Source organism: Mauremys mutica, chromosome 18 (genome assembly GCF_020497125.1).
Source record: "Mauremys mutica isolate MM-2020 ecotype Southern chromosome 18, ASM2049712v1, whole genome shotgun sequence".
Classification (NCBI taxonomy): Eukaryota; Metazoa; Chordata; order Testudines; family Geoemydidae; genus Mauremys; species Mauremys mutica.
The window spans coordinates 4,313,219-4,327,662 of NC_059089.1; the positions used below are offsets into that span (position 1 = coordinate 4,313,219).

Below are 14,444 nucleotides of genomic sequence, written 5' to 3' on the forward strand. Positions count from 1 at the left end.
TGTGAACCTCTAAATGCTGTTCTTGCCACTAAATCAACCCCGTCAGGAGACCCATTTGCCACATGGTTGTCCCCCAATCAGGAATGCTGTCTCACCTGTGTTGCAAGATGGAACCATCTGGGGACTGATGTCCCCCTCCCAACATGGCTGATGCATGTACTGTCACTAGGACCTCTGACAAACACTATTCCAGGAATAGAGTAAATAACCCTCATACAAGAGAACCTGATAGGTGTTTTGCAAGGGTCCCATTCTTCTGGGCAGTAGCCATGGAAATGGATGGCTTTTATTCCTTTGAATAGCTGGTGTGTGAAAAGCTGAACAACTCTATTGTGTGGAGCATGTTTAAGTGCTGTGGGAGTTGATTATTTTTTGGTTATGTCTGTGACTGGTATTAATTTCAAAGGGGGCTCAGTGTAGTGGAATCCACTTAGCTGTCTGGCTTGGCAAGAAGGGCTCCATTTGCCCACTAGGAGTCTTAGGGCTTGGCTACACTTACAAATTTGCAGCACTGCAGCAGGGTGTGAAAACACACCCTCTGCAGCGCTGCAAATTGCGGCGCTGCAAAGCGCCAGTGTAGTCAAAGCCCCAGCGCTGGGAGCCGCGCTCCCAGCGCTGTCCGTTATTCCCCACAGGGAAGTGGAGTACGGACAGCGCTGGGAGAGTTTTCTCCCAGCGCTGGCGCTTTGATTACACTTAGCGCTTCAAAGCGCTGCCGCGGCAGCGCTTTGAAATGCAAGTGTAGCCAAAGCCTTAGAGTTTGTCTGTGCTGCAGTTGGAGATGTGGCTGCAGCATGTGTAGATGTACCCGATCTAGCTCTGGTACCAAGAGTAGTGAAGTCGCAGCAGCACAGTCTTCAGTATGGGCTTTGCAAGCCTGCCAGGGATCCTAGGTATCGACTTGAGTGGCTGGCCTGGGTTGAAGCCTGTGCTGTTAGGGCTTCACTGCTGTTGGTATTCGCACTAGTTAGGTCTAAGCAAACTGGGGTGCATCTGCATGGGCTGCAGTCACATCTCTAGTTAAGTGTAGACAGACCCTTAGACCAGGCTGAGTGCTTCCTCTTCAGCATTTGTCTGGATCCCGCCCCCAGTCTAAACCTTTCCTGACCTGTAGTGTCTCTCTGGGATGTGTGAAGGACTGGCTGCCACTGGAGAGCTTACCCCAGAGAGGTCTGAGCAACAGGCCTGGCTGTCTCCAGGGAAGAGCCACAATGGACTATTCTTTACATAGCGTGTTGCCTCCTCAAAGCACCTCGTTCTTCTTAACTGGCCCTTGCAGATCCCCTGGGAAAAGGGGAGCATCGGGATCCCTATGGTACAACCAGTGCTTGTCTTTCATCTTCTGAGAGTAAGCCAAGAGGTGGCCAATCTTCCTTCAGTCGCTCTCTATAATCCCCAGTAATACTCTGCTACGTCAGTCCCAGGGCTCCACAGAGGAGTGACCCCACCTACATCTGCATTGTCTGCATGTCCTGAGAACTGGTTCTGCTCATGGATGAGTGGGGTTGGTGGGTGGGAACTGAGACGGGGTGTCTGGCCCAAAGCGATGGAGGGAATTGGTGTCCAGAGTTGGGATTAGAACTCAGGATCTGGTTCTGGGCTTCTAGTCCTGTGTGTAAGTCCTGGTCTGCTTCTCTTAATGTCTTGATGAGCCTTCAAACGGAACGCACTGCCCCTGTATAGAGAGCTGGCTCCAGAACTAAACTGTGATGTGAAAGAGTCAGCAAAATGAGATGCAGAGGAAATTTATCCCTTAACCTGTTTTTCCCTTCCCTACTTTTCTTCCTCACTCAGTAGGATGCTGTTGAGGATGCATGTGCTAGAAGTGCTGTGCAGACAGGTGAACCTGTCCAGGTCTCAGTAGTCACTGTGTAATTTTATTTCCTTCCCTGAGTGCATTAATAAGTGCTAGAGCAGGCAGCAGTGCAATCTGGAGAGCAAACCTCCCGTTCGCATAAAAATACCCGCCGCTGACGGCTGGGTGTGTGCTCTGGACTGAACCTACTTAAAGCTTTTGCCATAATAGGAGCTAGCATCTGGCCCCAGTTAGACTCTGGCTTTGTAAAAGCGATGCCTCTTGCAGGATATACAGCTCTTCGCCTGGCAGCCAACTTGTTACTCTGGATTGCTCTTGCTGCCTTAAGTCTTGTTGCAGACCCACAAACCCACTAATTTACTAGAGCTGCTGCTCCAAGCCATCTGTTCCCACCATCAGCTGGGGAGAGTGAACATCCTTGATTGTAACTTCAGTCGATTAGTGCCCAGCACTCACTATGCAGCCAGGCTGACTTTTTCCTTGCTCTCCAGGGGGGTGACTCTTATTTTTAAATGATTTTTCCATGTATTGATTCCCTTTGCACAATGGCTTGAGCTGTCTCTCCGTCATTATCTTACTTTAAGGGCTCACGAAATATCTTACTACACGTGTCAAATAGCTGTAGAGATCTTAGGGGTGTGTGTGGCGGGGAGATCAGTGGTCCTCGTTCCTTAGGGAGAAAGGCTTTGTGTGAACATCACCAAGGGCAGTATTAACCAACTCAGACTTGAAAAAACAAAACCAATCCCCCCACAAACGGCACAACAGAACCAAACCCCACTTTCTCACTCGAATACTTCACTGTCATTTTGTTAAGGTAGTTAGCTTTTTCTGAATGCTCCTCCCACTGCTGGCATCCCCAGCAACCCAAGACAAAGAGTAAATAATTAAAATCTAAAAAATAATCCCTACCTCCCACACAGTTTTTTACCTGAAAAGGAAGAAGAGCCAAGACTTCCTGGAGTCTGCTAGGGACTTGGCTATTGCTGTTGATTTTACAGGTATGTTAGGGAGAAGGGTGGCAGTTTAAAGAGGGATAGTTGTTTAATTTCAACACTGGTGCATCCAGGGAAAAGCCATTAATGACATCAGTGGGGGAATGAAAGTGGTTTTCGGGGGAGGAGGGGGAATTTCATATTATCCTACTGTGAGAAGGAAGGGGTGGCAGAATGCACAAAATCCTCAAACTCTGGAAACATCACTTAATTATTTAGCTTAAAGGGGTTCTCAAACTGGGGGTTGGGACTCCTCAGGGGATCGCAAGGTTATTACATGGGGGGGGGGGTCGCGAGCTGTCAACCTCCACCCCAAACCCTGCTTTGCTCCAGCATTTATAATGGTGTTATAAATTAAAAACACTTTTTAATATATTTAAGGGGGGTCACACTCAGAGGCTTGCTATGTGAAAGGGGTCACCAGTAAAAAAGCTTGAGAGCACTGGTAAACTCAGAGCTCACTCCAGAAGTATCAGTTTCTGGTGTGCTTCTCTCAGCATCTCCCCTTCCATTTTCCAACCACCTAAAAACTTCTACAAAAGCTGGGTTGTTTCCTGATCACCATTGCTCCCATATCGAAGACCTTTCTCCATCTCTTCTGCACACAACACTCCCCTTCCCACTGTCTCCTGTAGCTTGTGGCTTTAGGATGGTTGAGATGGGTTTTCATTTCATTGGTTTTTTTAAAACTGTATCACTTTGTTGTGAATAGAATCCTAGACCATAAAGGACCCAGAGCACAGTCTGTTGTAGTCAATAGGGCTACCTAGCACATCTCTCCAAGGAGAGCAGAGCAATGCTTTTCAGTTTTGTCAAGCTCTGGGAGAGCCTTCAGAACTGGTGCTAAATGACTTAACTAAGGCCACATGGCAAATTGGTGGCAGAGCTGGGAAGAGAGCCCAGGTTTCCTGAATCACTGTCTATTTGAGGCACCATGCTTCTGTCCAAGGCCCTGGTTGTTCTGCAGTGCCCATGCAGCATGTCTCTTGCAAGACCTAATATACAGGGCTGTACAGTTGTTTGCCCCTTTGCTTGGGCAGGAGAGATTTGAGGCTTGGGGTTGTGTGTGTGTGTGTCAGTGGGTGTTTCCTCCACTCTGGTTCTTTGGCTTTGAAATTTAACAGTTGTATGTGCATGTAGATGAGGCAGTAGGCTCTTCTGATGCATTGAACAAATAAACACTGAGCCCACCTGTAATGCTTGCTCCCAGGCGAGAGCGCTGAGGATACAGTAGTTACTTTCTTCTGCTATTTGCACTAGCCCTTAATATTCCCTTAATTTGCTCACAGTCTGATTATGCCTGTGTGGCCTCTGTGCTCCTCATGCCAAACCCTTGGGTTTGAACAGTAAGTATGGAAAGAGGGATTCTTTCTTCCCCCTCCGCCCAGTAGATTACATTAGCTATATCATTCACTTCAATGTTTGATATGAGGTATAAGTTGTCCCCTTCTCTGTATCCCTATGCCTCACCGACTCTCCAGCTCCTTTCTAAATCTCCTCTGAACCCTTAATCCTTTCTGCCTTTGCTCTTTTACTCTCCAGAGCATTTTGAGATCAGCTCCTGTGACAGGCACCTCACCCCAGGGAGGGGGAGAAACCATGACCACCATTAGCCATTTATTTGCTCTCTTCTTGTTCTAAAGTGCCCGTCCAGACCCACTTGATTTGCAGTAAACAGATTTAATGGTTTTGGATTTGCAGCCTTCTATATGTTTTTCTCTCTCTCATTATGTCTAAAGTAATTAGAGGGGAGAGGTGAAGAACGAAAGTTCCTCGAAATGAGACTGGCTTGCCTGGGGCTATTCCAGACCTTTCCATCAGCAATAACTCTTGTCCCAAAGTAATGCAATTTTTGGATAGACCTGTTCCCAATCAAATGCATGGCTGCCAATTAGGAGAATTATTGTGAATCTGATACCTTGATAGATTAAATTAAAATAGGGCTTGGGAGCAATTAGATTCAGCAGCAACAAAAGTCAGCTTTTGCATGTTCAATGTCTGGAGTTTAGAGGAGACTTTTTTTCACTTAATGAGTTTAAAAGGATCCTTTCTTCCCTGCTGCATGTTTTCTCAATTGGATTGTAGGTTCTTCAGGGTAGCGACCTTGTGTGCTTACCACCCACTACAGAGTTACAAAGATATTAAAGAAATTAACATAATGGAAACACACCTCATTGGAAATGCAACGTTTGCTTTGAGTTCTGTGTACGGAGCTTGAGGGATGATGGTATGTCCCAAGTTATGAGCCACATCTCTAGGACAGCAGTTCGCGTGGTGTGGCTTGTTGGAGGCCTGACTTCTTCTTTGTGGACAATAGAAACTGCCTTCTGTTTGGAGAAGGGTTTCCTGTGACTCTCGCCCTAACATCCATTATTCCATCTTTCTTCAAGGCTCCCACTGTCCTGTGTGTGCCATCATTGACAACTCTGCAGTAAAGATGTCCAGCCACCATGCAAACCATATGATGAACAGCTCCATGGCATCCACCTCTGAGCATTATCATCCAACCTCGGAACACCATCACCCTACAACATCACAGGGGCACAATCATGGAGAAGGGATGATGATGATGGTAAGTGAAGTCCAGAAAAGTACACATCATCCAGAGCTTAAATTGAGCTCGGTTTCCAAAGTCCAAAGACTTTTGCCTCCCTGAACAGGAGTCAGAATCAGCAAGGAGTCAGAATCAGTTTTCTAAAATGCTTATTTATTAATGTTTAGCTGCAGGGAGGACATGACTTAATAGCACTAAATCCATTCACCCAGTTGCTGAGCTCACTTCCTGAGGGGTGTTTCTCTACAAGGATTCTTTAAATCCTCTAATATTGCTGCTTGCCCCAAATGTGCTGTTCTGTCTTCTGTGGCAGCTGTTAACATAAATGAAAATCTGTCCTGCCTTGGTTTGTGTATCTGAGCTGGGAGAGGCAACAAGGGCAGTTTCCCCAGAGGACATTCTGTCATATGAAATGTGTTCAAGAGTTGGGCTCATTTTACTGCAAACTGTGCTTCCCTTGCAGAAAGCCAGGTAGCCTGCATGCTTGGCACCCCACCTTTTGTGAGCAGAAGACATGCATGAAAGCCTGAGTGTTTCTGGAAGGGCCTCTCTAGGCATTTGCTGGGATAGCTGCTCTGAGTCATTTGGACCAAAGAATATGTGGTCTTTCCTTACTGGGATTTTCCTATAGACAAAAGGAAATGAATAGAAAAGAGGTTCTCAAACTTTTATATTGGTGACCCCCCCTTTCATATAACAAGCCTCTGAGTGTGACCCCCTTTATGAATTAAAAACACTTTTTTTATATTTAACACCATTATAAATGCTGATTGCAAAGTGGGGTTTGGGGTGGAGGCTGACAGCTCACAACTCCCCCACCATGTAATAACCTCGTGACCCCCTGAGGGGTCCCGACCCCCATTTGAGAACTCCTGGAATAGAACTCTTCATCTGAGCTCCTAGCAAGAACATTAACCAGCTCTGTGAAGAACATTCACTGTAATAAATGAGAGAAAGATCTAAGTTACGATTGAATCAAAGTAACCAAGCCCAACCCCATTCCTTAACTCATCCCCATGACCTGAGTGCAGGACAATGCCACGCTGAATGTACAGTATTTTGGTGGGTGCCAGTTTGTGTGTCAGTCACCACATTGTTTCCTCTACTGTAGGGGTGGGCAAACTTTTTGGCCCGAGGGTGACATTGGGGTTGCAAAATTGTATGGAGGGCCGGGTAGTGAAGGCTGTGCCTCCCCAAACAGCCAGGCTGGCTGGCACTGTCACAGAGCCCTCTTGCCAGCAGAGGGAGACAGAAACTTTCCCTCTAATCCACCCTGGCTGCCTGTCTCCATTGTTCTCCTCTCACTACAGGGGAAATCCCTTACTGACTGGCTCCACTAGCTTTACGGTATTTGTGCTGCTTTTTCCCTTACAAACTGTTCCTACCCCTAGGACTGAGAGTTGTGTCTTTGCACCCATTTTCATACTAAATGTTATATGGCAGCCACTACAGATGCTGCTCCCGTAAGTGGACCCTTGTGGTCCATTGGAGAGAGGGGCCATTCCACTCACTTGGCATTTGCTGCTGTCTGGTTTGCCATGTGAAATGAGATGGGTGGCTTCCCTCCCTGCTAACACAGCTTCCTGAATCCTGCTGGTACCAGCCCAGACACCCACCCTGCATTTCTGTTATGATGGTGGAATCAGGACTCTCTTCTGTGAAGCTCTCTCATCAATACTTGTAGAGTGTGTGTATCATAGTATCATAGAATCTCAGGGTTGGAAGGGACCTCAGGAGGTCATCTAGTCCAGCCCCCTGCTCAAAGCACGACTGTAGTGGGGTGGTCCCCTGCTCCTGCCCGGAATGGCTTAACACAGCTCTGGCAGAGGGCTGGGGCAGGGGAAAAGCTGGGCTGATTGGCAGAGCAACCGCAGCTGGGCCATGCCCCAATCAGGCCACAGCTGGCCTGTATAAAAGGCTGTGAGCCAGAGGCCCAGGAGGAGTCTCTCTCCAGGCTGGGAGAGAGCAGGGCCTGGCTGCCTGCAGTAAGGGCAATGGAAGTGAAGCAGGGCTGGGGAGAGCCAGAGGAGCAGGGGAGCTCCAGGCTGGCAACTCCCCAGGCTGCAGGGCCTGGTCCAAGGCCCATAGAGGTACTGGGAGGCAGAGGAAGGCCTCAGGTCCAAACCCCCTTGCCTATGATGAGTGGCTTTTACATTGCAGTCTGCCCCAGGGAGCAGGGGCTTGGCGATGACTGGTAGTAGCCCGACTGAGGCAAGGTGGGGATTAGAGAGTTGGGGGTTTCCCAGAGAGGGGAGACCCATAGAGATTGGTGGGGTTATTGCCAGGGGGCAGCCCAGGGTAAAGGAGGACCAGGGTCCGGGAGGGACACAGGGGGCCAGCTACAAGCAGGACACCGGCCTGCAGAGGATGCTCCGGAGGCTGGATGAGCTAATTCCCAGAAGAGACCCGCAGGAGGTGCCGCAGGGGTGAGTCGCACACCTTTACAAGGGCCAATCCCCAGCTAAATCATCCCAGCCAGGGCTTTGTCAAGCCTGACCTTAAAAACCTCTAAGGAAGGTTCCAGAGCTATTCTATTCCAGTGCTTCACCACCCTCCTAGTGAAAAAGTTTTTCCTGGTATCCAATCTAAACCTATCCCACTACAACCTGAGACCATTACTCCTTGTTCTGTCATCTAGTACCACTGAGAACAGTCTAGATCCATCCTCTTTGGAACCCCCTTTCAGGTAGTTGAAAGCAGCTATCAAATCCCCCCTCATTCTTCTGCAGACTAAATAATCCCAGTTTCCTCAGCCTCTCCTCCTAAATCATGTGCTCCAGCCTCCTAATCATTTTTGTTGTCCTCCGCTTGACTCTTTCCAATTTTTCCATATCCTTCTTGTAGTGCAGGGCCCAAAACTGGACACAGTACTCCAGATGAGGCTTCACCAATGCCTAATAGAGGGGAAGGATCACGTCCCTCCATCTACTGGCAATGCCTCTACTTATACAACCCAAAATGCTGTTAGCCTTCTTGGCAACAGGGGCCCACTGTTGACTCATATCCAGCTTCTTGTCTACTGTAACCCCTAGGTCCTTTTCTGCTGAATTGCTGCCTAGCCACTCGATGCCTAGTCTGTAGCAGTGCATGGGATTCTTTCGTCCTAAGTGCAGGACTCAGCACTTGTCCTTTGAACATCATCCGATTTCTTTAGGCCCAATCCTCTAATTTGTCTAGGTCCCTCTGTATCCTATCCCTACCCTCCAGTGTATCTAACACTCCTCCCAGTTTAGTGTCATCTGCAAACTTGCTGAGAGTTTCAGAGTAGCAGCCGTGTTAGTCTGTATCCGCAAAAAAAACAGGAGTAACCGCACACCATACAACATAAACACTAACCCAGGAACCTATCCTTGCAATAAAGCCCGATGCCAGCTCTGTCCACATATCCATTCAAGTGACACCATCACAGGACCTAATCACATCAGACACACCATCAGGGGCTCGTACACCTGCACATCTACCAACGTGATATATGCCATCATGTGCCAGCAATGCCCCTCTGCCATGTACATTGGCCAAACCGGACAGTCTCTACGCAAAAGAATAAATGGACACAAATCTGACATCAGGAATCATAACATTCAAAAACCAGTGGGAGAACACTTCAACCTTCCTAACCACTCAGTGACAGACTTGAAGGTGGCAATTTTGCAACAAAAAAACTTCAAAAACAGACTCCAAAGAGAGACTGCTGAACTTGAATTAATATGCAAACTAGATACCATTAACTGTGGTCTTAATAAAGACTGGGAATGGTTGGGTCATTACACCAATTGAATCTATTTCCCTATGTTAAGTTCTCCTCACACCTTCTATGGGCCATCTTAATTATCACTTCAAAAAGTTTTTTTTCCTCCTGCTAACGATAGCTCATCTCAATTGATTAGACTCTGCCTGTTGGTATGCATACTTCCACCTTTTCATGTTCTCTGTATGTATAAATATCTCCTGTCTGTGTGTTCCATTCTATGCATCCGAAGAAGTGAGCTTTAGCTCACGAAAGCTCATGCTACAATAAATTTGTTAGTCTTTAAGGTGCCACAAGTACTCCTGTTTTTCTTGCTGAGAGTGCAGTCCATGCCATTCTCCATATCATTAATGAAGATATTGAACAAAACCGGCCCCAGGACCGACCCTTGGGGCACTCCACTTGATACCAGCTGCCAACTAGACATGGAGCCATTGATCACTACCCGTTGAGCCCGATGATCTAGCCAGCTTTCTATCCACCTTATAGTCCATTCATCCAGCCCATACTTCTTTAACTTGATGGGAAGAATACTGGGGGAGACCATATCAAAAGCTTTGCTAAAGTCAAGGAATAACACGTCCATTGCTTTCCCTTGATCCACAGAGCCTGTTATCTTCTCATAGAAGGCAATTAGGTTAGTCAGGCACGACTTGCCCTTGGTGAATCCATGCTGACTATTCCTGATCACTTTCCCCTCCTTTAAGTGCTTTAAAATTGATTCCTTGACGAGCTACTCCATGATTTTTCTAGGGACTGAGGTGAGGCTAAAGGGCCTGTAGTTCCCTTGGTTGTCCTCCTTCCCTTTTTTAAAGATGGGCACTACGTTAGCCTTTCTCCAGTCATCCGGGACCTCCCCCGATTGCCATGAGTTTTCAAAGATAATGGCCAATGGCTCTGCAATCTCATCCGCCACCTCTTTTAGCACCCTCGGATGCAGTGCATCCGGCCCCATGGACTTGTGCTCATCCAGTTTTTCTAAATAGTCCTGAACCACTTTTCTCCACAGAGGGCTGGTCATGTCCTCCCCATACTGTGCTGCGCAGTGCAGCAGTCTGGGAACTATCTTGTTTGTGAAGACAGAGGCAGAAAAAGCATTGAGTACATTAGCTTTTTCCACATCCTCTGTCATCAGGTTTCCTCCCCCATTCGATAAGGGGCCCACACTTTCCTTGACCACCTTCTTGTTGCTAACATACCTGTAGAAACCCTTCTTGTTACTCTTAACATCCCTTGCTAGCTGCAACTCCAGTGTGATTTGGCCTTCCTGATTTCACTCCTGCATGCCTGAGCAATATTTTTATACTCCTCCCTGGTCATTTGTCCAATCTGCCACTTCTTGTAAGCGTCTTTTTTTGTGTTTTGTGTGCAAGGATTTCACTGTTAAGCCAAGCTGGTCGCCCACCATATATACTGTTCTGTCTGCACATTGGGATGGTTTGTTCCTGCAACCTCAATAAAGATTCTTTAAAATACAGCCAGCTCTCCTGGACTCCTTTCCACTTCATGTTATTCTCCCAGGGGATCCTGCCCATCAGCAGAAAAGTCTGCTTTTCTGAAGTCCAGGGTCCATATTCTGCTGCTCTCCTTTCTTCCTTGTGTCAGGATCCTGAACTCGATCATCTCATGGTTACTACCTCCCAGGTTCCCATCCACTTTCGCTTCCCCACTAATTTTTCCCTGTTTGTGAGCAGCAGGTCAAGAAGAGCTCTGCCCCTAGTTGGTTCCTCCAGCACTTGCACCAGGAAATTGTCCCCAACATTTTCCCAAAACTTCCTGGATTGTCTGTGCACTGCTGTATTGCTCTCCCAGCAGATATCGAGGTGATTGAAGTCCCCCATGAGAACCAGGGCCTGTGATCTAGCAACTTCTGTTAGTTGCCTGAAGAAGAAGCATCCTCTCTCTCTCTCTGTTCTGTCTTTAATTTACATTGTCATCTTTTTATAACCTGAAGACATCTTCCAATAAGATTCAAAGAAGGGAGAAACTCCACTAGATCTTTTTAACCCTGAAAAAAAAAAATGTCTGAAGATGCACAGTTCTGTGGCAATGCACCAACACACTGGGCACACCTTAATGACCTATGTGGGATCACTTTTTAAAAAGAAATTAACAAAACAATAAAAAACCTTTATTTAAGTTATAGGTAGGGTTTGAAGGGTTAAATTTTTATGGATAAATGTTAATCACCGTGCACACACAAACTGACAAAAAAAATCCATTGATGATGATTGAAATTTACATATAGGCAAAGTAAGAAAAATGCTGCCGGAGAAATTTTTAGAGTAAAATCCAGTGACTTTTCAATTAAAATCGTTACAAATGGACAAGCGACTAGTTACAGCTGTAACTGGAGTGTGCACAGCAATACCTAGCACTGCAGTCTGTGTTTCTGCTACACTAGGTTTGCGGTAGAATGTCATTTCAACTATGTACTTAGTTACTGACCAGAATGGACTGCCTCCAAGGTTAACTCTAGTTATATTGTCACAATGTCCTTCCATTTAACTTTCTTAGGGCTTGTTTGTGTGTTATGTGAAGTTCTGTCTCCCTCCCTTGGAGCTTACGCATCTTGCTGAGGTTTTAAATGATTTTTCTGTCTTGGCCAGGACATGACTTTCCACTTCAGCTACAAGAACGTGCCACTGCTTTTTTATGGACTGATGATCAATACACCTGGAGGTTAGTAAAGTTATGTTAGCAAAACGGCTGACTTGTTGCTCACCCCAGGCCAAACCAAAGGCTTGCTACTGAGCAGTCTTGTCTGAATGACCCCACCCCATGAGGTCAGAGGTTCCTAGAGCGTCCAAGGCAAGATGGTTAACAGGTTGGAAATTGGGGCACAGAGGCTGAAGGTGATGGGATGACTTCCGTGTCACTATTTGAGTGTTGCACAAGCCTTAGCGAATGTGGTCAAGAGTTTCACTTTATGCGGTTGGACATCGCACTCCCTGTGGCCTGTGCAGTGGGAGCAGTTTGTTGGATTGTTAGGTGCTTTTCTCTATTTGCTTGAAGCAGATGACTCATCCTGTGCAGAGTCAGTAACCTTGTTTTGTCCTTTCCTGTCTGTCAGAAATGGCTGGTGCTTTTGTTGCAGTCTTCTTCCTAGCCATGTTTTATGAGGGCCTCAAAATAGCCCGGGAGAGTCTGCTCCGTAAATCACAGGTCAGCATTCGCTACAACTCCATGCCTGTCCCGGGACCAAATGGCACCACTTTGATGGAGACGCACAAAACAGTTGGGTAAGAATCCACTTTCCTTCTAACACAAACCCTGCTCATCTCAGCAGAAAACACAAGGAAGACTGAAACATAGCAAATTCTATACAGATCAAATAGTCCTCTGCAGTAAAACTAACTTCATGCTTGTACACACTTCATCCTGAAGGAGCCTAAAGAACAAACTGTAAATACAGGGAACCTGCAGCTCCCTTTTTTGGAGGGAAGGGAATGCAACAGCTACTCTGCACCAGCCACGTGAGGCCCTTTTTACGAAAAGGGAAACAACAAATAAAAGCAGGGGAAGCTCGTAGGGAGGTGTGCTGTTTCCACATTTTAATTTGGCCAGGACACTAGACTCTCTCTGCCTATTCTTACATAAGGCACCAAAGGATCTTTCTGTGCCCATGAGTGGTCAAGGACTCTGTTTGCATACAAGCTGCTCTGTGTGGCTGGCAATGAGGTCCAGGTAGTAAAATGAGCTGGAATGATTTTGATCTTAGCAGCTGTGATCACCCAGTGAACATAGTTATTCCTTATTCAGGAATAACCAGTTTTATTACAAAGCACCCAGCTTCATGGAGAACATTGCAGTCATCTATGACAAATACACATGACAGGAGATCTCTGCCCTTTACTATCCCATCTCTCTTGGTGTTTCATGGCCAACTTCAAAAAGATCTCAGAAAAACTAAGTGATTGGGCAACAAAATGGCAAATGAAATTTAATGTGGTTAAATGTAAAGTAATGCACGTTTGAAAAAAATAACCCCAACTATACATACAATATGATGACGGCTAATTTAGCTACAACTAATCAGGAAAAAGATCATAAGAACGGCCGTACCGGGTCAGACCAAAGGTCCATCTAGCCCAGTATCCTGTCTACCGACAATGGACAATGCCAAGTGCCCCAGAAGGAGTGAACCTAACAGGCAATGATCAAGTGATCTCTCTCCTGCCATCCATCTCCACCCTCTGACAGACAGAGGCTAGGGACACCATTCCTTACCCAGCCTGGCTAATAGCCATTAATGGACTTAACCTCCATCTTGGAGTCATTGTGGATAGTTCTCTGAAGACGTCCACGCAGTGTGCAGCGGCGGCCAAAAAGCGAACAGACAGGGCCAGTGCAACCATTTAGGCAACCTAGGCGGTCGCCTAGGGCACTAGGATTTGGGGGCCACCATTTTCTTTGGCAGCGACTGCGGCGGCCGGATCTTCGGCCGCCCCGGTCGCCACTGGCATTTAGGAGGAGGGAGCTGGGGCAGGAGAGCGCAGGGAGGGCCGCTTGCAGCAAGTGGGGGGGGGGCGGCATGCAGGGGAACTCCCCGCCCCAGCTCACCCCAGCCCCGCCTCCTCCCCAAGCACGCCGTGGCTGCTTCACTTCTCCCCTGTCCCAGGCTTGCAGCGCCTAAGCTGATTGGCGCCGCAAACCTGGGAGGCGGGAGAAGTGAAGCAGCGACAGCGTGCTTGGGGTGCTCGTGCTCGTGTGTGGAGCAGGGGTGAGCTGGGGCGGGGGGGGCCTCAGGGTGGAGGGTGGGGAGTGGGGAGCTGCCGCAAGGGGGGCGCCTCAGGGTGGAGGGGGGGTTCTGCTGCAGGGGGGCCTTGGGGCAGGGGTGCGGGGGGGGGGGCGCAAGGTGGAAGTTTCGCCTAGGGCACTAAGCATCCTTGCACCGGGCCTGCGAACAGGATGTTAAGAATCATTAAAAAAGGGATAGAGAATAAGACGTAGAATATCATATTGCCATGGTGCACCCACATCTTGAATACTGTGTACAGATGTGATCTCCTCATCTCAAAAAAGCTATACTGGCATTAGAAAAGGTTCAGAGAAGGGCAACTAAAATAATTAGGGGTTGGAATGGGTCCCATATGAGGAGAGAGTAAAGAGGCTAGGACTTTTCAGCTTGGAAAAAAAGGAGACTAAGGGGGGATATGGTAGCGGTCTATAAAATCATGAGTGGTGTGGAGAAAGTGAATAAGGAAAAGTTATTTTTACTTGTTCCCATAATGTAAGAACTAGGGGCCACCAAATGAAATTAATGGGCAGCAGGTTTAAAACAAATAAAAGGAAGTTCTTCACACAGCGCACAGTCAACCTGTGGAACTC

At 47.4% G+C, this 14,444-nt stretch overlaps 1 protein-coding gene across 5 annotated transcripts in view; it reads left to right on the plus strand.

The window, feature by feature from the left end:
• Positions 1–14,444, plus strand: part of SLC31A1 (solute carrier family 31 member 1) — a 97,605-nt gene that overhangs the window by 82,135 nt on the left and 1,026 nt on the right. For 4 of the 5 annotated variants that reach the window (XM_044992880.1, XM_044992882.1, XM_044992881.1 and 1 more), the window contains 3 exons: positions 5,202–5,383; positions 11,723–11,795; positions 12,187–12,355. In XM_044992880.1, the coding sequence (XP_044848815.1) occupies positions 5,249–5,383; positions 11,723–11,795; positions 12,187–12,355 (377 nt within the window). In that variant the 5' untranslated portion in view covers positions 5,202–5,248. Of the gene's footprint in view, positions 1–2,719; positions 2,818–5,201; positions 5,384–11,722; positions 11,796–12,186; positions 12,356–14,444 lie in introns of those variants that run through there. The other variant, XM_044992883.1, reaches the window with a different exon arrangement.